The sequence below is a fragment of the Oncorhynchus tshawytscha genome, linkage group LG09 (assembly GCF_018296145.1).
Source record: "Oncorhynchus tshawytscha isolate Ot180627B linkage group LG09, Otsh_v2.0, whole genome shotgun sequence".
Classification (NCBI taxonomy): Eukaryota; Metazoa; Chordata; class Actinopteri; order Salmoniformes; family Salmonidae; genus Oncorhynchus; species Oncorhynchus tshawytscha.
Genome location: NC_056437.1, coordinates 51048260 through 51068621, shown reverse-complemented (window position 1 = coordinate 51068621; position 20362 = coordinate 51048260). Strand labels below are relative to the sequence as shown.

Genomic DNA, 20362 nt, shown 5'->3' with positions numbered 1-20362 from the left:
GCTTGATCAGAATGGACTTGGAAATCAGAACATTTATGGGGAAAATCACAACTCAGAAGCCATTCAGAGGGCTTCTAAGTGTATTTAGAAAATCTATAAGGTGGGGGCATTTCACAAAAGTCTATTATATTTAACTATTTTGATTACGTTTCTGATGGAGTGATTTCTGTGCGGTATTTTATGAACTCTATGCTGAGTAATCTTTATTGTTCTTCAACATAATGAAATCATATTTCTTGAGATTTATGACGTGACTATCTGATAGTGACATAACCGTCAGTAGTGAAATGATCCATAGCGGCAGTTTTAATCATTAGAGATGACTCTCTGAAGTAGAACCTGAAAGTCTGTCTATCTGGATCGCTCCCAAATCTTGGGAGTTTAATTGAAGGCCACACAGAGAACGTGTGTTATTTGCAGGCAATGTAGCCTATTTCCAATGTTCACTGAGAACTCCTATACATGAGTAAAAAGAGGGCTGTAACAGCAGGACTGTTTTGGAGCAATAACACTTCACATTCCTTTTGAATTTGAATTCGTTTAATGTGTTAAGACCTGGAAGGAGAATATCTGTGGAATTGAAACAGAGATGGGTTATCTGGCTCGGTGGTTTAATGACAAAACACTCACACCTTGGTATCTGTGAGGATAGCCTCCTCCCCTCTACTCTCCTCTCCTCCTGCCTCTACCTTTCCAGTCATTTCCAGCTTGTTAGAGAGTCCCTCTGTCTCCCTTGCCCTATCTAATTCCCACCCAATTACCGTCTAAATGAACCACAGGGCTGCTGAACTTGGTTTGCCTCTTCCCATTGTTTAATTTGTGATGGTAACGAACCCTGATTAATCCTCAGTAAAAGGTTCATAAATTAAGCACTCAAGGCCAAATGAATCACCACCTATTCATAAGCTAAATGGACAATATAAATTTAGCATATGACCTAAACAATAGAGGTAAAATGTCTGGGGATCACGTTACATTTCATTCTGCTTCTGTTCTCTGTACAGCCTGACCTTTTCCGTTGCTTGTTGTGTGCTGCTAGCCAGTGAAATGTCATTTATTTATGACTCCTGTCTGAGCCAACAGAAGACCACCACGCCATGTTTGCACCACCACAATTTTCCCAGGTAATGTTTTCGTCTCTCAAGCAAAACCCGGGGCAATTTGATTAATGCCGTCATCTCCAAGTGAGTAGCACAGACACGACAATAAAAACCTCGCCCATGGAGAGAGAGAGAGAGAGAGAGAGAGAGAGAGAGAGAGAGAGAGAGAGAGAGAGAGAGAGAGAGAGAGAGAGAGAGAGAGAGAGAGAGAGAGAGAGAGAGAGAGAGACCAAGGCAGCAGTTAGCCAAAGGATGAGAGAGAGATCTGCAGTTATTCCCTTACAAGGGATAAAGGACAAGACATGCTTTTTTGAAGGCGGGGAAGTTTAGCATACAAATAGACAGTGAATAATTAGTCCCAGGAGACGGATGGATCACCACACCAAGTGAATAATTCCAACACATTCTAACACTGTTGGTCTGTCCTTAAATGGCAATGAAGAATGTTGTCACCCGGGAGGTGTTGTTTCCTTAACTTAAGCCATTTGCCATTTGTTCTACTCTCTCTAAGGTCAGAAACACAGCCTATGTGCTATAATACACAAAAGGGTTGTTGTGAGGGCAAAAAAACTACACATCGACAACAAATACTGTACAGGAAAACACACTTTGAATATTACATTCCAATGGACATTTGAATATAACATTCCAATGCACACTAAGATTGGCTGTGATCTTGAAACTATACTGAACAAAAATAAAAACAACATGTAACAATTTCAAAGGTTTTACAGTTCATACAAGGAAACCAGTCAATTAAAATAACTGAATAAGTAGGGGCATGGACAGTGGTGTAAAGTACTTAAGTAAAAATACTTTAAAGTACTACTTAAGTTGTTTTTTCGGACAACGTTTTACTCCATACATTTTCCCTGACACCCAAAAGTACTCCCTGCATGCTGACCACACTGCTCTCATCGCAAAATAAATTTAAACATACTATTCATGTTATACATGTTATTCAATTATTGCATTCACACTGCTCGTGCGTGCCAACGAGCATCTGCATTGCCAAGCTCTAAAATAGAAGTCAGTTCTATTTATGATGCTGAACGCGGTGCAAGTCCTGCCTCTCCCATCTCCTCATTGGTTTATAGAAGCAGATACCCACATGCCATCTCCTCATTGGTTATACCCACGTGGGTGATTGAAAGATGAACTGAGTTCGGTTGGTCGTTGGTAACTATGAAAGTTAGATTCCAATCGCCATATATAGTCCAAAGAAGAAAACGCCTGGAAGGAGGAGAGATGACTAGAAACGATTCGGTTGACTGTTGTATGTGTGGATTAAGAGTAGAGGACCTTGTGTATTTCAAGTTTTTTTTAAACAACTCAACGTTTGTATCGCAGGACATATTAGCTAGAAACAGCAAGCTAGCTAAATAGGACAAATTAGCCAGCAACTGCAAGCTAGCTAGCTAAATTGACATAAATGTATAAAGCTTTTCGACCTGTCTCCAAATTAATATAATTGGTTCAGAATTTGTTTTGATATTTCAACCTGCATGTCATGATCGCGTTTGGTGTGGGGGGACAAAATCAATTTGCACACGATGATGCACGCGCCCGGCTGGTTTGGGTATGGTGTTATATTTTCAATGCTTTAGCAGACAGGAAAGTGGTTCAATTCGAACACTAATCAAGAGAACATCCCTGCTCATCCCTACTGCCTCTTATCTGGCGGACTCACAAAACACAAATGCTTTGTTTGTAAATTATGTCTGAGTGTTGGAGCATGCCCCTGGCTATCCGTACACTAAAAAAAGAAAATCTGGCCATCTGGTTTGCTTAATATAAGGAATTTGAAATTATTTATACTTTTACTTTGTATATTTTAGCAATGCATTTACTTTTGATACATTTAAAACCAAATACTTTTAGACTTTTACTCAAGTAGTATTTTACTGGGTCTTTCCCTTTTACTTGAGTCATTTTCTATGTAAGTATCTTTACTTTTACTCAAGTATGACAATTGGGTATTTTTTTCCACCACTGGGCGTGCATGGTTGTGCATTATCATGCTGAAACATGAGTTGATGGGAGCGGATGAATAGCACTACAATGGGCTTCAGAATCTTGTCACGGTATCTCTGTGCATTCAAATTGCCATAGATAAAATGCAATTGTGTTTAATCAGCTTCTTGATATGCCACACCTTTCAGGTGAATGGATTATCTTGGCAAAGGAGAAACGCTCACTAACAGAGACGTAAACAAATGTGTGCACAATATTTGAGACAAATAAGCTTTTGGGGCGTACGGAAAATGTCTGTGATCTTTTATTTCAGCTCATGAAACATGGGACCAACACTTGACATGTTGCGTTTATATTTTTGTTTGGTGTATTGAGAGCATGACAATACGGAGACCTAGCATTGCATCTTCCTTATTCCACAGCTTGGAATCTCCCAGTCAGCAATAGAACACCACCGCCGACGTAGAGCCCTGCAGTACCGACCACATCTCTGCAACGATGTGATTATAGCAGGATACCGTATAAATCATGATGAAAGCGGCCCATTTAGGCCTTTTTGTTGTTGTTGACTTATGCATTCCCCCTGTCAGACCCAGTGATCCAGACTATATACAGGTAACAACTTTGTGTCGTTATACTCCTAATAGTGTGCTCGAAAATACGGAGTATCGCCAGGTTCTGAAATACAATTTTACACATGAATTTATTCAACATTAAAATGATTAATATTAATATATAAAAGTATCCTTTTTTGACATATTGTTTTAAACAATATACATCACATTTCCAGAGTGGGCTCTCTGCTACTTTTAAAGTTATGATACATTTTATCAGCACCACCAACACAGGTGAATGGGAAAATAATTTCAAAGGGAACTCCCTCTGCTGGTGATTTACTGAATGTGCAATCCTACAGGAGGGCTGTGATTGGTTAATGACCTATAATGTCTATTTCTATGTGTAAATGTATAATTTCTTTAAAAGTAGCAGAGAGCCTACTCTGAAATTGTTATGTGTTTGAAGAGTATATCAACAACAAACAAATCTAATCACAAAAGGTACTTTTGAGAAAGGAATAATTATATTTTTAATGTTGGATACATTCATGTGAATTTTCTTTCTTCAGAGTATAGACACACTACATATTTTAGAGCACACCATAAGGAGTACAATGACAGATGTTGTCTGTACCATGTACGGTTCACAGATCATAGGGTCTTACAGGAGGCATGTACTGTATAGGTCCAAAAAGCACCTGAACGGCCACTTTCATTAGGATTCCCCCCACCCAGAAATGGTGATGCGAATGTAAAAAGCATGTTAAACATTCTTCCTCCCAATGAAGTTATGTAAATTGCCAGAACAATCTGCGATACCAAAAATATTTCCGGGCCACGCTGGTGTGGAGTCGCCCAAATGTGATTTTAAATGATCATCTTTAACACAAGAGATGTGTCAGTGGTGTAGAAGTAGGTTTGATACTATGTAAAACCTTGAGTGCTTTCACCAAAGAGGGCTTCTATAGAATGTACTATCAATGCTTTTCACATAACCTGCACCAACGTAAAAGGTTTATGCCATCGATAAACATACTGTATTTAAGTGGTGCAGTTTGGTTGATTACAGGATACTTACATGGATCGGCAACTCCGTCAGCTTCTCCACTCTTCTGCAAAGAGAGAGAGCACAACACAAAGTGTTACTATGGGCCTCAGACAAGACCCTGGTGTGCTTCTCAGCAAAATGTGGTGCCACATGTAATGTGTGTTTTCCCCTCTGAGAAAAGACCAGTCGAATTGAGAAAGATTTCACACTGTTTCTGAGGTAAATCCATTCATCCTCCTGCGAGATGACAGGTGTCATCCCAGTTTGCCTGGATATCTGTCAGGATGATGTAGAGCTCAAGAAGCAACATGCCTGTGAAGTTCATATTTATCCGCAGTGCAAGTAACAAAGACCACTTTGGGCTTCTCAGAGCAGCTGTTGGGATTATGTACATCCCCCACTGCCAGGCAAAGATATCTGCATAATTAAAGTGCCAAACACAATAAGAGCCGGGGAATTTAAATAGATGGAAATCACTCTGAAGGGTCACAGTAAGGAAGTCGAAATGAATCATTGCAGGCTGAGCGGGTTTAAAACAATAGAGAGCTGAAAGTAAAGCATGACACTGGGATCTTCTACTGTACCGTCGTCAAGTCAGTAGCTTTATGTAGATGACATTGCAAAAAGCCCCAACAACCTGTGCATGCTGTAATAGGACTGAAAATGCCAAGTACTATTTCAGTGTTTTATAGATGACGTCTTGCTGCGTTTGACATGGTCATGCTGTTTCTAGCATCGGTGTAGAAATAGCAGGTCTCTGTTGCCAGTGCACAGTACATTTGACCTCTGTTTTTGGAAACCATGTCATACAATATGCAGCTTATGTATAGTAAGGAGGCAAACAGCATGGACTCACTGTATGTCCACACGCAGCCCATGAAACCAAAACAATGTCTCCTCTTACATCTTTGCATGCCAGCTGTTGTCCACCATATTTGACGTGATGCGTCCCTCACTCTAAATCGGGCTTGTAATGAGCTCGACAGATAAAGCATATGTGTCTGATAGCCTTCTTGGCAGCAGAAGCAGAGAGCCCTTTGGTCCTTGGAGACTCTGTGAAGAGACGCCGCTGCCTTTCAACAGAATGTGCTTCCGTGTGATTAGAGACTTGGGCCAAGTCAAACCCTCCTCTCATGCCATCTGCCTGTCTTAATTGCAGACGTGAATCCTCATCATCGCAGAGTAAAGCGTTTGCACCAATCAAGGGTTTTCCATCGTTTCAAGAGGGTCCTGTTTATTCAGTTGATTAGAGGCTGTCACTGGTTTCAGAACCACTGAGGAAACTCTGTCCGCTCTTAGAGAGACACAAATATATGCTCTAGGTCTAGACTCAATCAGCTTGCCAATATCTGTGTATTTTCTGCAGTTTAGCTTCCATTTAAACTCCCTAGCTAGATGTAATTGAACATCACACAGCACCCATGCACACATTTCTTTGGTTTGGGGAGAGGCACAATTGTAACAGCAGGGCAATTCAGCCCAAGCTGTATCATTATGGATGCTGGTAGAATACATGCCTCTCGTATGCCTCTGTTCCTCCCCTATAAGGGTGCTGTGCAGCCAATCTCATTCATTGGTCCATATGCTTATCCACTCTCTTTAATTTAAGCCAACAGTGTGATTTAGCTACCTGTGCCAGATCAGCTCGCTAGACAGCACACACACGATAGCAGACAGATGGCCGGCAACAATTAGACTCTGATAAGGAAGAGCAGACTGTACAATATAAACCTTAGTTGAATACCTGCAATTTCTGAAGATAAAATTGAAAATAACCTTTCAATTGCCAAGGGTATACATTTCCTTCAGAAAGTATTCATACCTTTTGACTTATTGTTGTGTTACAGCCTGAATTCAAAACCCCATAATGACAAAGTGAAAACATGTATTTAGAAAAGTTTGCAAATGTATTGAAAAATAAATACAAAAAATATATAATTTACACAAGTATTCACACCCTATTGGCGGCGATTAGAGCTTTGAGTCATCTTGGGAATGTCTGTATCAGCTTTGCACACCTGGATTTGGGGATTTCCTCCTATTCTTCCTTGCATATTTTCTCAAGCGCTGTTAAGTTAGATGGGGAGCTGCAGTGAACAGCAATCTTCAAGTCTGGGCTTTGGCTGGGCCACTCAAGGACTTTTACATTCTTGTTCTGAAGCCATTCCAGCGTTGCTTTGGTTGTATGCTTGGGGTCATTGTCCTGTTGGAACGTAATTTTCCCCCAGTCTAAGGTCATTTGCACTCTGAAGCAGGTTTTCTTCAAGGATTTGCCTGTATTTGGCTCCATCCATCCTTTACTAGTCTCCCATTCCCTGCCTGTGAAAAACATACCCATGACATGATGCTGCCACCACCATGCTTCATGGTAGGGATGGTGTTAGACGGATGATGAGCTGTGCCTGGTCTTCTCCAGACATAGCGCTTTGCATTCAGGCCAAAGAGTTTAAAAAATTTGGACACACCTACTAGTTCAAGGTTTTTATTTTATTTTACTATGTTCTACATTGTAGAATAATAGTGAAGACATCAAAACTATGAAATAACACATATGGAATCATATACTAACCAACGAAGTGTTAAACAAATCCAAATATATTTTATATTTGAGATTCTTCAAAGAAGCCACCCTTTGCATTGATGACAGCTTTGCACACTCTTAAATTGGTTCCTCCTTTAAAAGTTGTGTCATACTGCGGGACACCTTGCGTGCTGCTGCAGCATTCTGTGGCACGTTAATTAATTCTCAGACGTTTTTTCTGTTACTGCATGTTATTGCTAGTTTGACCACCAGAGGGCATCTTTGCGAAGCATGTACCAGTCATCCTGTACTGGCATTACCCGAGAATTTAAAACCTGTTTTGAAATTAACATAGTATATGGGATTGATTTTAAGAAATTTGGCTTAATTAATTGTATTAATATTATGGTGTTTCTATTCAGAGGAAAACGAAACCCTCAGGGGTTATGTTAGGACGGAATGGAAAATATGGCGATGTACAACATGACCGTTGGGAGTAGGCTACAGGATTGGAGGATTATAAATTGTTTGCCTTCATTAGACAACTTTGTTCCAATATTTCTGTAAATCACTGATATTTCTTCCCATAGTAATTCGTTATGGATACATAACTAAATCAACATCTGCATTTTGAAAGAGTATACCTGACGAACCCGCCACATAGTGTATGTTGACTCTGCCTGTCGGAGGTGGAGTTCCAGAGCTCACAGGTGTGCCTGGCATGGACTGACGCCATCTCGTTCCTCGCCCTTTTCAAAGCGTGAGTGAGTCAATGACTAGTTAAGCCATTGACGAACTGATGAATGAAGATGATGAGCGATCGGCAAAGGCAATCTGTAATCTGCGGGCATCACGGCTTGGTAAGAAATGTTATATATAAATATATAGTTGAAGTCGGAAATTTACATACTCCTTAGCCAAATACATTTACTCAGTTTTTCACAATTCCTGACACGTAATCCTAGTAAATATTCCCTGTTTTAAGTCAGTTAGGATCACCACTTTATTTTAAGAATGTGAAATGTCAGAATAATAGTAGTACATACACAATTAGTATTTGGTAGCATTGCCTTTAAATTGTTTAACTTAGGTCAAATGTTTTGGGTAGCCTTCCACAAGCTTCCCACAATAAGTTGGGTGTATTTTGGCCCATTCCTCCTGACAGAGCTGGTGTAACAGAGTCAGGTTTGTAGGCCTCCTTGCTCGCACACGCTTTTTCAGTTCTGCCGACAAATGTCCTACAGGATTGAGCTCAGGGCTTTGTGATGGCCACACCAATACCTTGACTTTGTTGTCCTTAAGCCATTTTTCCACAACTTTATAGTATGCTGGGGTCATTGTCCATTTGGAAGACCCATTTGCAACCAAGCTTTAACTTCCTGACTGATGTCTTGAGATGTTGCTTCAATATATCCACATAATATTCCTGCCTCATGATGCCAGCCATTTTGTGAAGCACACCAGTCCCTCATGCAGCAAGCACCCCCACAACATGATGCTGCCATCCCCGTGCTTCACGGTTGGGATGGTGTTTTTCGGCTCGCAAACCTCCCCCTTTTTCCTCCAAACATAATGATGGTCATTATGGCAAAACAGTTCTATTTTTGTTTCATCAGACCAGAGGAAATTTCTCCAAAATGTAAGAACGTTGTCCAAATGTGCAGTTACAAACCGTAGTCTGGCTTTTTTATGGTGGCTTGGAGCAATGGCTTCTTCCTTGCTGTGTGGCTTTTGAGGTTGTGTTGATATAGGACTCGTTTTACTGTGGATATTCAAAAGGCACTCGCACATCTGAGCCATCTTTTTTGCAGGTGCATGGCAACAGCTGGATAAGATGAGGAAAAAGAGGAACCCGAACACTGCTCTTGATCGTATCACGTATAATCTTTAATAAGCTTTACGTATCGGCCTCACGGCCTTCGTCAGAGCTTTTGTGAGTTTTTTAAATTAGCACCCTTATATAGACCACACCCACATTCGTTCCACGCATTGAAAGGGGTTGAAGGCGAAGGAGAAACCTGTGCGCATCGCCACTGCTGGGTGGGTTCACACCTAGCTCAAGATGGGGAGGACAATTATTTTGTAAAGGTTGAATAGTCTATTGTTCAGCTAATAGCCCACCCTGCTATGCCTGTGGTATACTAATAATAATAGTTTTTCCCCTTTTCCACGTTAAAGATTCCAATTGATACGTGTTTTAGCCACAATTGGCCCCAACCCCAATTAATACATTTGGACACAGTCGATAGCGTGCTGGACTTCAGGCTAGAATGTTGGTTCGAAACCTGCTCCCTGCTTGCTATAATGAATTAGTTTGATACATCTGGTATTGGATATGGATGATTAAAAAAACAAGCTAAATAGCGATTTTCGTAAATTAACTTTATGACAAAAAAATATGCACGTTGGTCTCTACATTAACTAACATCCTCTCAATTGTATGTTTTTTGCTTGGCTCGTTATGACGTTATAACGACATACATTTGCTTCCCCGTGATGTTTTGTCAGCCATCTTTGCTGAAGTCACCAGGGACGGGTGGCCCGCATCAAATTCATCATTGGAACCACTTGATATGATTGGTCATATAAAAACCTTGGGACCCAAATGCATAATGAGTGCTCTATCTCCCCCTTGTGGTGGTCTGGAGCAATGAAGCCGTGATGCTGGGTACCTCTAAGTCCTGCAGTGTAGGCTTGCAACTTTAAAAAAATATATATATATTTTTTTTAATTTTACCCCCTTTTCTCCCCAATTTCGTGGTATTCAATTGTCAGTAGTTACTATTTTGTCTCATCGCTACAACTCCTGTACGGGCTCGGGAGAGACGAAGGTCAAAAGCCATGCGTCCTCCGAAACACAACCCAACCAAGCCGCACTGCTTCTTAACACAGCGTGCATCCAACCCGGAAGCCAGCCGCACCAATGTGTCAGAGGAAACACTGTGCACCTGGCGACCTGGTTAGCGTACACTGCGCCCGGCCCGCCACAGGAGACGCTAGTGCGCGATGAGACAAGGATATCCCTACCGGCCAAACCCTCCCTAACCCGGACGACGCTAGGCCAATTGTGTGTCGCCCCACGGACCTCCCGGTCGCGGCCGGCTGCGACAGAGCCTGAGCGCGAACCTGACAGAGCCTGGGGGCGAAACAAGCTCGCAACTTTTAAAGGAGGAACCACTATAGGTGAGTCCAAACTTTTGACTGCTACTGTATACAAATTAGATGTCTGTATTTAATTTACAATAAATGTGCAAACATTTCTAAAGTCATGTTTTCACTTTGTCATTACGGGGTATTGTGTGTAGATGAATGAGAGATAAATATATTTAAGCAATTGTGAATTCAGGCTGTAAGACAACAAAATGTGGAACAATTAAAATGGGTATGAATACTTTCCGAAGGCACTGTATCAGATTAAATTCACACAAGGCTATCACACCAAGCCAAGTACTGTATGTGTCTGATGTGTTAATGAGAAAGCTGTTCAGAAATGGTGAAAATCAAGTAGCACTATATTCTATATTCATAGACCTATCTAATTGTGTTGTGTACCCATCAGTTGATACAGGAAATAAGCAAAAATATAACATCCAATCTGACCATGTTAATGACATCAATAGGGGCGGCCGGTCGCCTGGAGAGTAGGAGCATTGGGCCAGTTACCGAAAGGTTGCTGGATCGAATCCCTGAGCTGGCCATATTAAAAAAATCTGTTGATCTGCCACTGGGCAAGGCAGTTAACCCACTGTTCCCCGGGTGCTGAAGACTTGGATGTCGATTAAGGCAGCCCTCCGCACTTCTCTAATTCAGAGGGGTTGGGTTAAATGCGGAAGACAATTTTCAGTTGAATGCATTCAGTTGTACAACTGACTAGGTATCGCCATTTCCCTTTCCGCAAGGAAGTCCTTACTATGACAAATACTAAAGTAACAAGCTTTCTGGCAGCAGAAAATTTTGGAAAATCTCAACTGACAAATTACTTTCCCCTGAATTCTAAGTTCCCCCAGCATTCCATTTGTGTCATTAGTGGGAGAGTTGGGCATCGTTGCTGCATGCTTTCCCTGATATTTACAGGCATGATTTGTCCTCTAAGTGTTCCTATTAATTGTAATCACAGTGCCATACTTCCTGAAGATGGAGGGAGACAAAAGAGTTCCACTGAGTTTTTAAGAGCTTCTTACATGCCCAGATATTTCCCTAATTAAAGTGCTAATCGCTTTCCTATGGGAGGGCAAGACAGGTCAGGGTAAGAGAGGATGCAGGCTCACTGCTAATATGGAGCCACGTGCCCAGGCCACTCCACTCATGGAGTGGACAACTTTCCCCCAGACTGCCGCTTACGTGCCCCGTCCATGTCATTGCCTGCCTAGTAGTAATCTGGAAACACCTCCAGTTTGAGAATGAGTTTGAGATCTATTTAATATAATAGCTCTGGGCAGTGTTGTAGTCGAGTCACTAAACCTTGAGTCCGAGTCTAGTCCCAAGCCCCCCGTGCTCGAGTCAGAGTTGAGTCATGAGTCCCTATGGCTAAATTCATGTCAAGTCATCAATGTTCGAGTCACGAGTCTGAATCACTGGATCTGAGTTTTGAAGTTCGACGTGGTTCCGGTCTTTTATTCTATTTTTCTATTACATATTTGACATTGTGCCGCACTCGTGGCACACTGCTGAAAAACATTTTAAAGCAAAACTAATGATTCGGGGTTCTGTAGACATATTGTTACTGCAGCTATTTCACTCTTACTGCCACCTTGCCGGTGTTGAGCCCCCCCTTCGAGTTCTTCATTGCTGCGACTTGCTTGCCAGTTGAGATTTCTGCTCTTCACTCCATTGTCAGTTTAGCCTACATTTCACTGATCTTAGTAGCAGAAAGGGTTTTTTGGTTTGGGTATTTGTTTCAAGTGTATGTGGCGTTTCTAGCTTGTATGGCACCCTGTATGGCACCCCTTCAGCACCCGCGCCCGCCCGCACCCGGGGGCGCCTCGTGCCACCCCCGGCAAGATGCCGCCCTGGGCGGCTGCCCATGTCGCCCGTACCTAAATCCGCTTCTGATTTGTATTACTCTATAAATAAATCTCTCAAAATTCGTAATCTCTCCCATGTCTTCTTTGACTAATATTTTTGAAAGTGTAAGGATAATAATTCAGCCATAGCTGTTCTGAAATGTTTATTGCCTGCCAACATTTTACTCCATCCTCTATGTTTAATATAACACATACATTCGTTATTCATTTCGGTTGCCTAACCTGATGTGTACAACAGAAGTATTTGACTCTAGCCACAAAATTAAGGAAATTAGAAGGGGGGCAGGAGGGAGATTTTCAGCACAACACCTGAGCAGAGCCTGCCTGTCTGCCTAGAATCCTTGCTGCTCTGCGCACCCAGTGCTGATAATATTCTGTTTATCATAAAAGCCTATCCAGTCCAATTGAAAATACACATCACGAGCAATGTTCCATCTAAACTGCGCGCAGCTCCCCGGGACTACCGCAGATGAAATATAAGCATGAGCAGAGAAGCACAAGATTGAGTTTTCCCTTTACTGGGAACACTATCAACGTTTCCCTTTACTGTGGGAATTGTGATCGAAGCAACGTAATATTAGCCACTTTCAGTGCAACATACCGAAACAAAATTAACTATGAAAGATATTTTGTTGTAGGCAGAACGCATCAGGGTAGGACACGATTTCATTGACAATAGGCCCGTACTCTACACAGACCGGTGTGCCATAACCAATCTGAGCTGCAGTAGGCCTACTTGCAAATGTTTTATTTATTTTTTTACAATACGAGCGGTCAAGAGTGGATGTGCTTGTTTTGAGATCAAAGCGAGAGCGACATGTAGCGACGTGTGTACATTTGTTCATATCCTTTGCTAGTTAGTGAGATATTAGCCCAGTTATAGATCATTTGTAGTCAGCAATAGGGGAGTGATTGCTTCCTACAAGAGCACCAAACGTGTGCATTTGTAGGCTACACTCCAAACACTTAAATGACAAACCCTCTCCCCTCAGCCCTCAATTTAAGTGGACACTTCTGATTACGTTTCATGACGTCTGACGAGTTGACACTTGCACGGCAACGGGCAAAGGGACTAATGAATGCATTTTAAAATGTGCCGCTACTTTACTTTACTATTTATATTTTTGACAACTTTTACTTTTCCTTCACTACATTCCTTAAGACAATATTGTACTTTTTACTCCATACATTTTCCTTGACACACAAAGGAACGTGTTACATTTTGAGTGCTTAGGACAATAGTCCAATTGACGCACTTATCAACCAAACATCCCTGGTCAGCTTTACTGCCTCTGATCTGGTGGACTCACTAAACACACATGCTTCCTTTGTAAATGATGACTGAATGTTGGAGCGTTCCCCTGGCAACCCATAAATAAAAAATGAAAAAAGAAAATGGTGGTGTTAGTTAGGTCAAAGATGAATCAGTGTCTGCAAGATTACATAAACATCAGAGTATTCTACATAACCGAACCAATTATAATAGTATAGTATAACATTACTTTAAGACAAAAACACTGCATTCAATTGTGCATGATAGTTTTACCGGTGAGACATCCATGCAGCATCATTCTGCATAGTAACCATTTAAACTCAATTAGTTTCATGAGGATACGTATTGAGATCTTCTTGAGTCATACAGTATTGTTTCGAAGTAGCCTACAGTGTTGTTTTGATTTATGGAGTGAATGAATTTTAAAGCAGATGGTGTTAAAACACCCACACCGGAAGAAATTCACTTTCTTTAGCTGAAAGACGAAGACCAGAGCTTACCCAAGATGTTTCACAATGATTTAAGTATGTTATATTTAGGCTTGAAGTGACAAATCAAACTGCCCAGTGTGAATACAGTATATTTTCCTATGATATGACGTACAAATTATTTTTCAGCCTACGTTTAATTTCAGGGCTGTTTTAAAAACAAATGTTACCACCCACGAGCATGGCATTATTAATTAATGAGAAACAGCTGCAAAGCTATTCCTCTTCGTGACTGAGATGAGCCAAGCGGCCTTGTGTCCACTTGACTGTCTGAGCCATGGAGAAAATCTAAATAGGGGGTGCAAACTTCTGTTTTTACCTGAATATTATCATAATCCATTGGCTATTTTATACATTTTCACTTATTCTTGAGCTAGTCTCTATTAAAATAATATCTAACCATTTTATGAATGGTACAAAACATTACTTTGGCCACCCCTGTGTATATTAAAGTTAAATTGTGTTTTTAAATAGTTGTAGCGATTTCAGATTTATCGAAGATACTGAAGTGAATTGTGATCTCCTTCAGGTCTGGGGCCATGGCCTCTGTTAGGACCCTGTGTAGCCCAGCACTACTCCACCTACACAAGAACGCTCTGGGGCTATGTAGTGACTGTAGGAATGGAGATCAGCTGATCTAACTACAGAGTGACCAAAGAAGGATCCTTTCTATCAGACGCCATACAGCGGAAAGGAAAGACTCGGACCAACTTTTAGCATTTTGCAGGATGAATGGTTTTTACCACAACATTTTTGCTTCACTACACGCTTTCATTGGCGTAACGTTAGCAGATAATGAAGAGGCACCCGTGATATGAAATTCAAGGAATATATAGTGACATGTCATTTGTGGCGTGCATGATCATGAGCAAAAGTCATTGTAGCCTATCATTTCACTTCCCCTGTGAGAACCATGAGCACAGGCTGATTTGACTTTGCTGCCTGCCAGCAGCTTTATGGAAGATGACACAACTTTGGAGATAACAATGGATGGCAAAGTCAAAGATAGGCCAGTGGTTTCCATCTGTGGCTTAGTTTTCCCTAAATCAATGCTAATAACAAATCCAGAACCAGCAAAACAGCAAGCTGGCTAATCTTTAGAATACTGTGTAGTAAAGAAAATAACCAGCAATAACACACAACATTAGCTAAGATAAGGTTAGCATGCTAACTAGGTACACTGACAGCTGTCAGTGCCCTATTTGTTGATGTTTATCAATTCCACATGGACATTCCCAATTCCCAAATTCCCCTCAATTCATATGTATAAGTAGCCTTCGTCATTCTTCAGAGGTGGAACCTAAATGAGCATTTTCTTTCTAGGTCGGGAAATGACATTGAAATAGTGGTGGCAACTAGGCTTGGGCGGTATACCATATACCAGGGTATTTGGAAATAGCCACGGGAAATTTTTTAATACCGTCAATATCGTTAACTATTTCTTTGAAGTTTTTTTTTACACATTTGAATATTTGTAGGTACTTTTTAAATAAATACTTACAGTCAACTTGTGCAATACGTTAGGGAGATAAAGATTGCGTTCTTCATTTCACCTGTCATATAAGCTTCAGAATGAAAAATGAACAGTAGTCACTGTCACGTGTTGTTTGTTTACAAGCACACAACAATTAGAGACCGGAGCCTTGTGAGTTACTCACTGTTGTGCTGCACGCGCCAGATGATCCAGCTAGTTACATTATGGAATTCACAACTAAATGTTTGCCAGCTAGATATAATAGCTATTAAGTTAACTGTCTAAAATGTGCTAAATGCTATGCAATTGGATTTGGTTAGCTAATTTAGTAGCTAGTTAGCCATCTAGCTACCTAAAGCATTAGCTTCTTCCAAAATCAAGCTTCACTTATTAACAGCAGAGAATCCCCTCCTGGATCAAGAGCCATGCTGTCTAATATTTGTTTTGTGCATGCAACAAACAGTGAGTAGCATTTTTTGTTACTTGTATAACTTTGTCTGTCCTACAAATAGTTTAGGTCAGAGAATGTATAAAACTTTCGCAATCCGCTCATTAGCATTCTGTTAGCATTCTCTATGGAATTCTACATGTATTTGCTAGCATTGCTAACTTTCAGATTACAGAGGCCCAGTGGGGTTTAAAAATAGTACCCCTTGTGTTCAGTGCCGGTATTAGAGAATATCCCAGTATGGCACAAGGTCTGTATGAAGGAACAGTATGACAATCTGGATACCGTAGCATAGCCTACCTGTGTATTTTTCCTAGTGGCGCATGCTGTGGTGGTGTTTGTGTCTTACAAAAATGTTATACTTGGCTATTATATTCTGTTATGTAGAATACTGTGATCATTATGTGATCTCACAGACATTGATTCAGCTTTGATATAACTTTATTAAATGAGCACCATGACTGTTTGCCTGAGTAACCTGTTCTCTGCACATAGAGAATACACATGCAGAACGTGATCCGCACACGAGCATAAGCTTCAGGATGTGCAGTGGACTTTAGTGCATCACGAAAAAAGTTGGATCCTCACCCACTCCATAAACTAAATAGTAAACTTTTTCTAATGTTCGCAAGCATGTCCACATTGTGTTTAAATGGAAGACCTACAAACAATTATTTGCATTAACAAGCAAAAATGCCTATTTGCATGATTTTATCTTACAGGTTCAGCAGTGTAGTTAGCTCTACTGGTGAGCAGATGTTAGTAATGTGGATTGATGGTATAATGGAGCTGGAGGGGATGGCCACCATGTTACAGGCTCTTGCTATTTTATGCGCTGATCCTACATTTTTTTTGGACATAATGTTTCGGCCATCATTTCATATGATCGGAAAGAGCTTTTTTCTGGACATCAAAACAGCGATTACTAACCTCGATTTGGATGAGGACTTCTATTTCAATAAATCGGAGACGAAGGACATAATGCCTTTCCCAGACTAGGCCCAAATCCCCATCACTCAGAGGAGCCAAAGGTGGTGCTATAGGAGTGGATAAGTTGCCATTACCCTCCATTCTATTGGCGAACGTGCAATCACTGGAAAACAAACTGGATGAGATCTGTTCAAGACTATCCTATCAACGGGACCTGACGAACTGTAATATCCTATGATTCACCGAGTTGTGGCTGAACAAGGACATGAAAAATATAAATGTAGATGAACCAGTCGCCTTGATGCCTTGACGACTAGAGCCAGCAAGTTGAGTGTACTCCTTCGGAACGTGAACGTTCTCAGAAAGCTTTGAGGATCCATTGCCTTGATGTCTCTCTGCTTTTGGTTTTGCGTAGAGCCTTTCTGCAGTCAATGACCAAAAGCACCCTCTTTGGCCTCATGTGTGGACTGTTATTAATATTTTCAGAATTGAATTATCTCAACCAAATTGAGATGGTTTGGGAGGAATCGAACCGCAGAGTGAAGGAAAAGCAGCCAACAAGTGCTCAGCATGTGTGTGAACTCCTTCAAGACAGTTGGAAAAGCATTCCAAGTGAAGCTGGTTGAGAGAATGCCAAGAGTGTGCAAAGCTGTCATCAAGGCAAAGGGTGGCTATTTGAAGAATCTGTTTAACACTCTTTTGGTTCCTACATGATTCTATATGTGTTATTTCATAGTTTTGATGTCTTCACTATTATTCCACAATGTAAAGAATATAGTACAAAACAAGAAAACCCTTGAATGAGTAGGTGTTTTAAAACTTTTGACCGGTAGTGTATGTCAAACAGTTTTGTTATAGTTCAGTCTTCTGTGATGTATATAAAGTGTAGTATTGGAATGCAAACTCATTTCAATTTTATATCTGGCATGTTGAAACTAAAACTCAGTTTAAAAAGGGTGGATTCAGAAGTTCTCACCTTTACCCAAACAGTTCCTTCAACATGACAGGAGCATTAAGTAAATATGCCTTTTCCTTGTCTGAGAGGCTGGACAAGTTGAGCCTCAGGGCCCTCTACCCACCACCACAAGGCTCATGGCGCACCCACAGCCTTGGATTGCAATTCTGGAGATTCGGAGGGTAAGATCTGTAATAACGAAGATCTCCTCCCATTGGCTGTGCCTTTGACTAAGAGAGTGCTCAATTGGCCTGGCACACCAGCAGTAGGGACATTGCATTCAAGCCAGTACTGATCATTCCTCAGACACGTAAACCTTTCGAAATATGGTGAAGTGCTCCTTGTTCCCAGGGAGAGCAGTGGCAGTCATAGACGAGGCACTGGGGTTGAGATGGCTAGCCAGTGATGGCTCAACCACCGGCGGCTTGCCATGGCCCATCTCCTCCATGCCAACAAAGTGCCTGGTTTGGAATTAGCTGGACAGGGGTTTGTCCCAGTTACGTTTGGCTTGCTGGGACCGCTGGGAGGAGTTGTTTCCCCGGGATGGTGCGAGCCCACTGGTGCGGGCCAGTCGATACCAAGTCTGGTCTTTGTCCATTTCCAGACATCAATAAATCTGAATTTTTTTGTTGGGTGCCGATGCTGCACTGAGGGTCGGAAAATGGCCTTGAGCTGTGGGCTTGAGTTTCCTCTTCCTCCCCTTCCTTAATCGATTTGGAATATTTCTTTCTTATCGATATCGAATTTCTCGTCCTCCTCCACTTTTTCATTTTGATACAACTATTTGAGGGCCCCATATTTCATAGCCTTCTCCCAGGAGGGTAGGGGTTGTGAGTTAGCCTCATCACCAGAAGGCTATGAGGGCGGTGATTCTTGTTTGGGAGTTGCTCTGCTCACTTGCAATGAAGGGAGTTGGTGCCCTACAATGCAGGCAGAACTTGGAGTTAGCGAGTGATGTCGTAGAATGCTCAAACCCAAGCAGGCAATACACATATCCTATCATCACCCTGCATGGGCATGGGTGTGTCAGTGCAGGTGCGGAGGCAGGAGACGTGCTAGGTTCTCTCTGTATAGCTGTAGCAGTCTCCATGTCTCAGAGAAATTGTATTCCTCAAGCAAAGTGTGAGCAAGCTAGCGTGTAGAAAAGTTTGTTTGGTGTAGCTAGGCTTGTGGCAAGTTACACTGGTTGGCTAAGCCTTGCGGCGAGAAATAGCCCTTTGTCTGACCACCCCTCATCACTGTCAAACGCTCCCTAAAACACTTCAGCGACAGGCCTTTCTAACCAACCTGAACCGGGTATCCTGGAAGGATATCGACCCATTCCCGTCAGTAGAGGATGCCTGGTTATTCTTCAAAAGTGTCTTTGCCATCTTAAATAAGCATGCCCCTTTTCAAAAAATGTTGAACTAAGAACAGATATAGCCCTTGGTATACTCCAGACCTGACTGCCCTTGACCAGCACAAAAACATCCTGTGGCATACTGCATTACCATCGAATATCCCCCACGAAATGCAACTTTCCAGGGAAGTTAGGAACCAATATACACAGTCAGTTAGGAAAGCAAAGGTTAGCTATTTCAAACAGAAATTTGCATCCTGTAGCACAAATTCCAAAAAGTGTTAGGACACTGTAAAGTCCATGGAGAATAAGAGCACCTCCTCCACTGAGGCTAGGAAACACTGTCACCACAGTGTCATAAATCTACAATACTCGAGAATTTCAATAAGCATTTTTCTACGGCTGGCCATGTTTTCCACCTGGCTACCCCTATCCCGGCCAACAGCTGTGCACCCCCCGTAGCAACTTGCCCAGCCCCCCCCGCTTCTCCTTCACCCAAATCCAGATAGCTGATGTTCTAAAAGAGCTGCAAAATCTGGACGCCTACAAATCAGCAGGGCTAGACAATCTGGACCCTCTCTTTCTAAAATGATCCGCCGCAAAATGATTGTTGCAACCCCTATTACTAGCCTGTTCAACCTCTCTTTCATATCATCTGAGATCCTTAAAGATTAGAAAGCTGCCACGGTCACCCCCCTCTTCAAAGGGGGAGACACTCTAGACCCAAACTGTTACAGACCTATATCTATCTTGCCCTGCCTTTCTAAAGTCTTCGAAAGCCAAGTTAACAAATAGATCACCAACCATTTCGAATTCACCAGTACCTTCTCCGCTATGCAATCTGGTTTCCAAGCTAGTCATGGGTGCCCTTCAGCCACGCTCAAAGTAATAAAAGATATCATAACCGCCATTGATAAAAGACATTTCTGTGCAGCCGTCTTCATCAACCTGTCCAAGGCTTTCGACTCTGTCAATCACCGTATTCTCATCGGCAGACTCAACAGCGTTGGTTTTTGAACTGACTGCCTCGCCTGGTTCACCAACTACTTCTCAGATAGAGTTCAGTGTGTCAGATTTCAGTGTGTCAAACCAGTCAGTATCTGGTGTGACCAGAATTTGCCTCATTCACCTTCCAGTAATTATTTACAGATCCTTGCAACATGGGGCTGTGCATTATCATGCTGAAACATGAGGTGATGGTAGCGGATGAATGGGCCTCAGGATGTCATCA

General features: G+C 41.7%; 1 protein-coding gene across 2 annotated transcripts in view; it reads right to left on the bottom strand.

Annotated features, from left to right (window-relative positions):
- The window catches only part of LOC112258097 (follistatin-related protein 4-like), a 201948-nt gene that overhangs the window by 169615 nt on the left and 11971 nt on the right, over positions 1–20362 (bottom strand). For both annotated transcript variants that reach the window (XM_024432208.1, XM_024432209.1), the window contains exon 3: positions 4710–4743. In XM_024432208.1, the coding sequence (XP_024287976.1) occupies positions 4710–4743 (34 nt within the window). The remainder of the gene's footprint in view (positions 1–4709; positions 4744–20362) is intronic.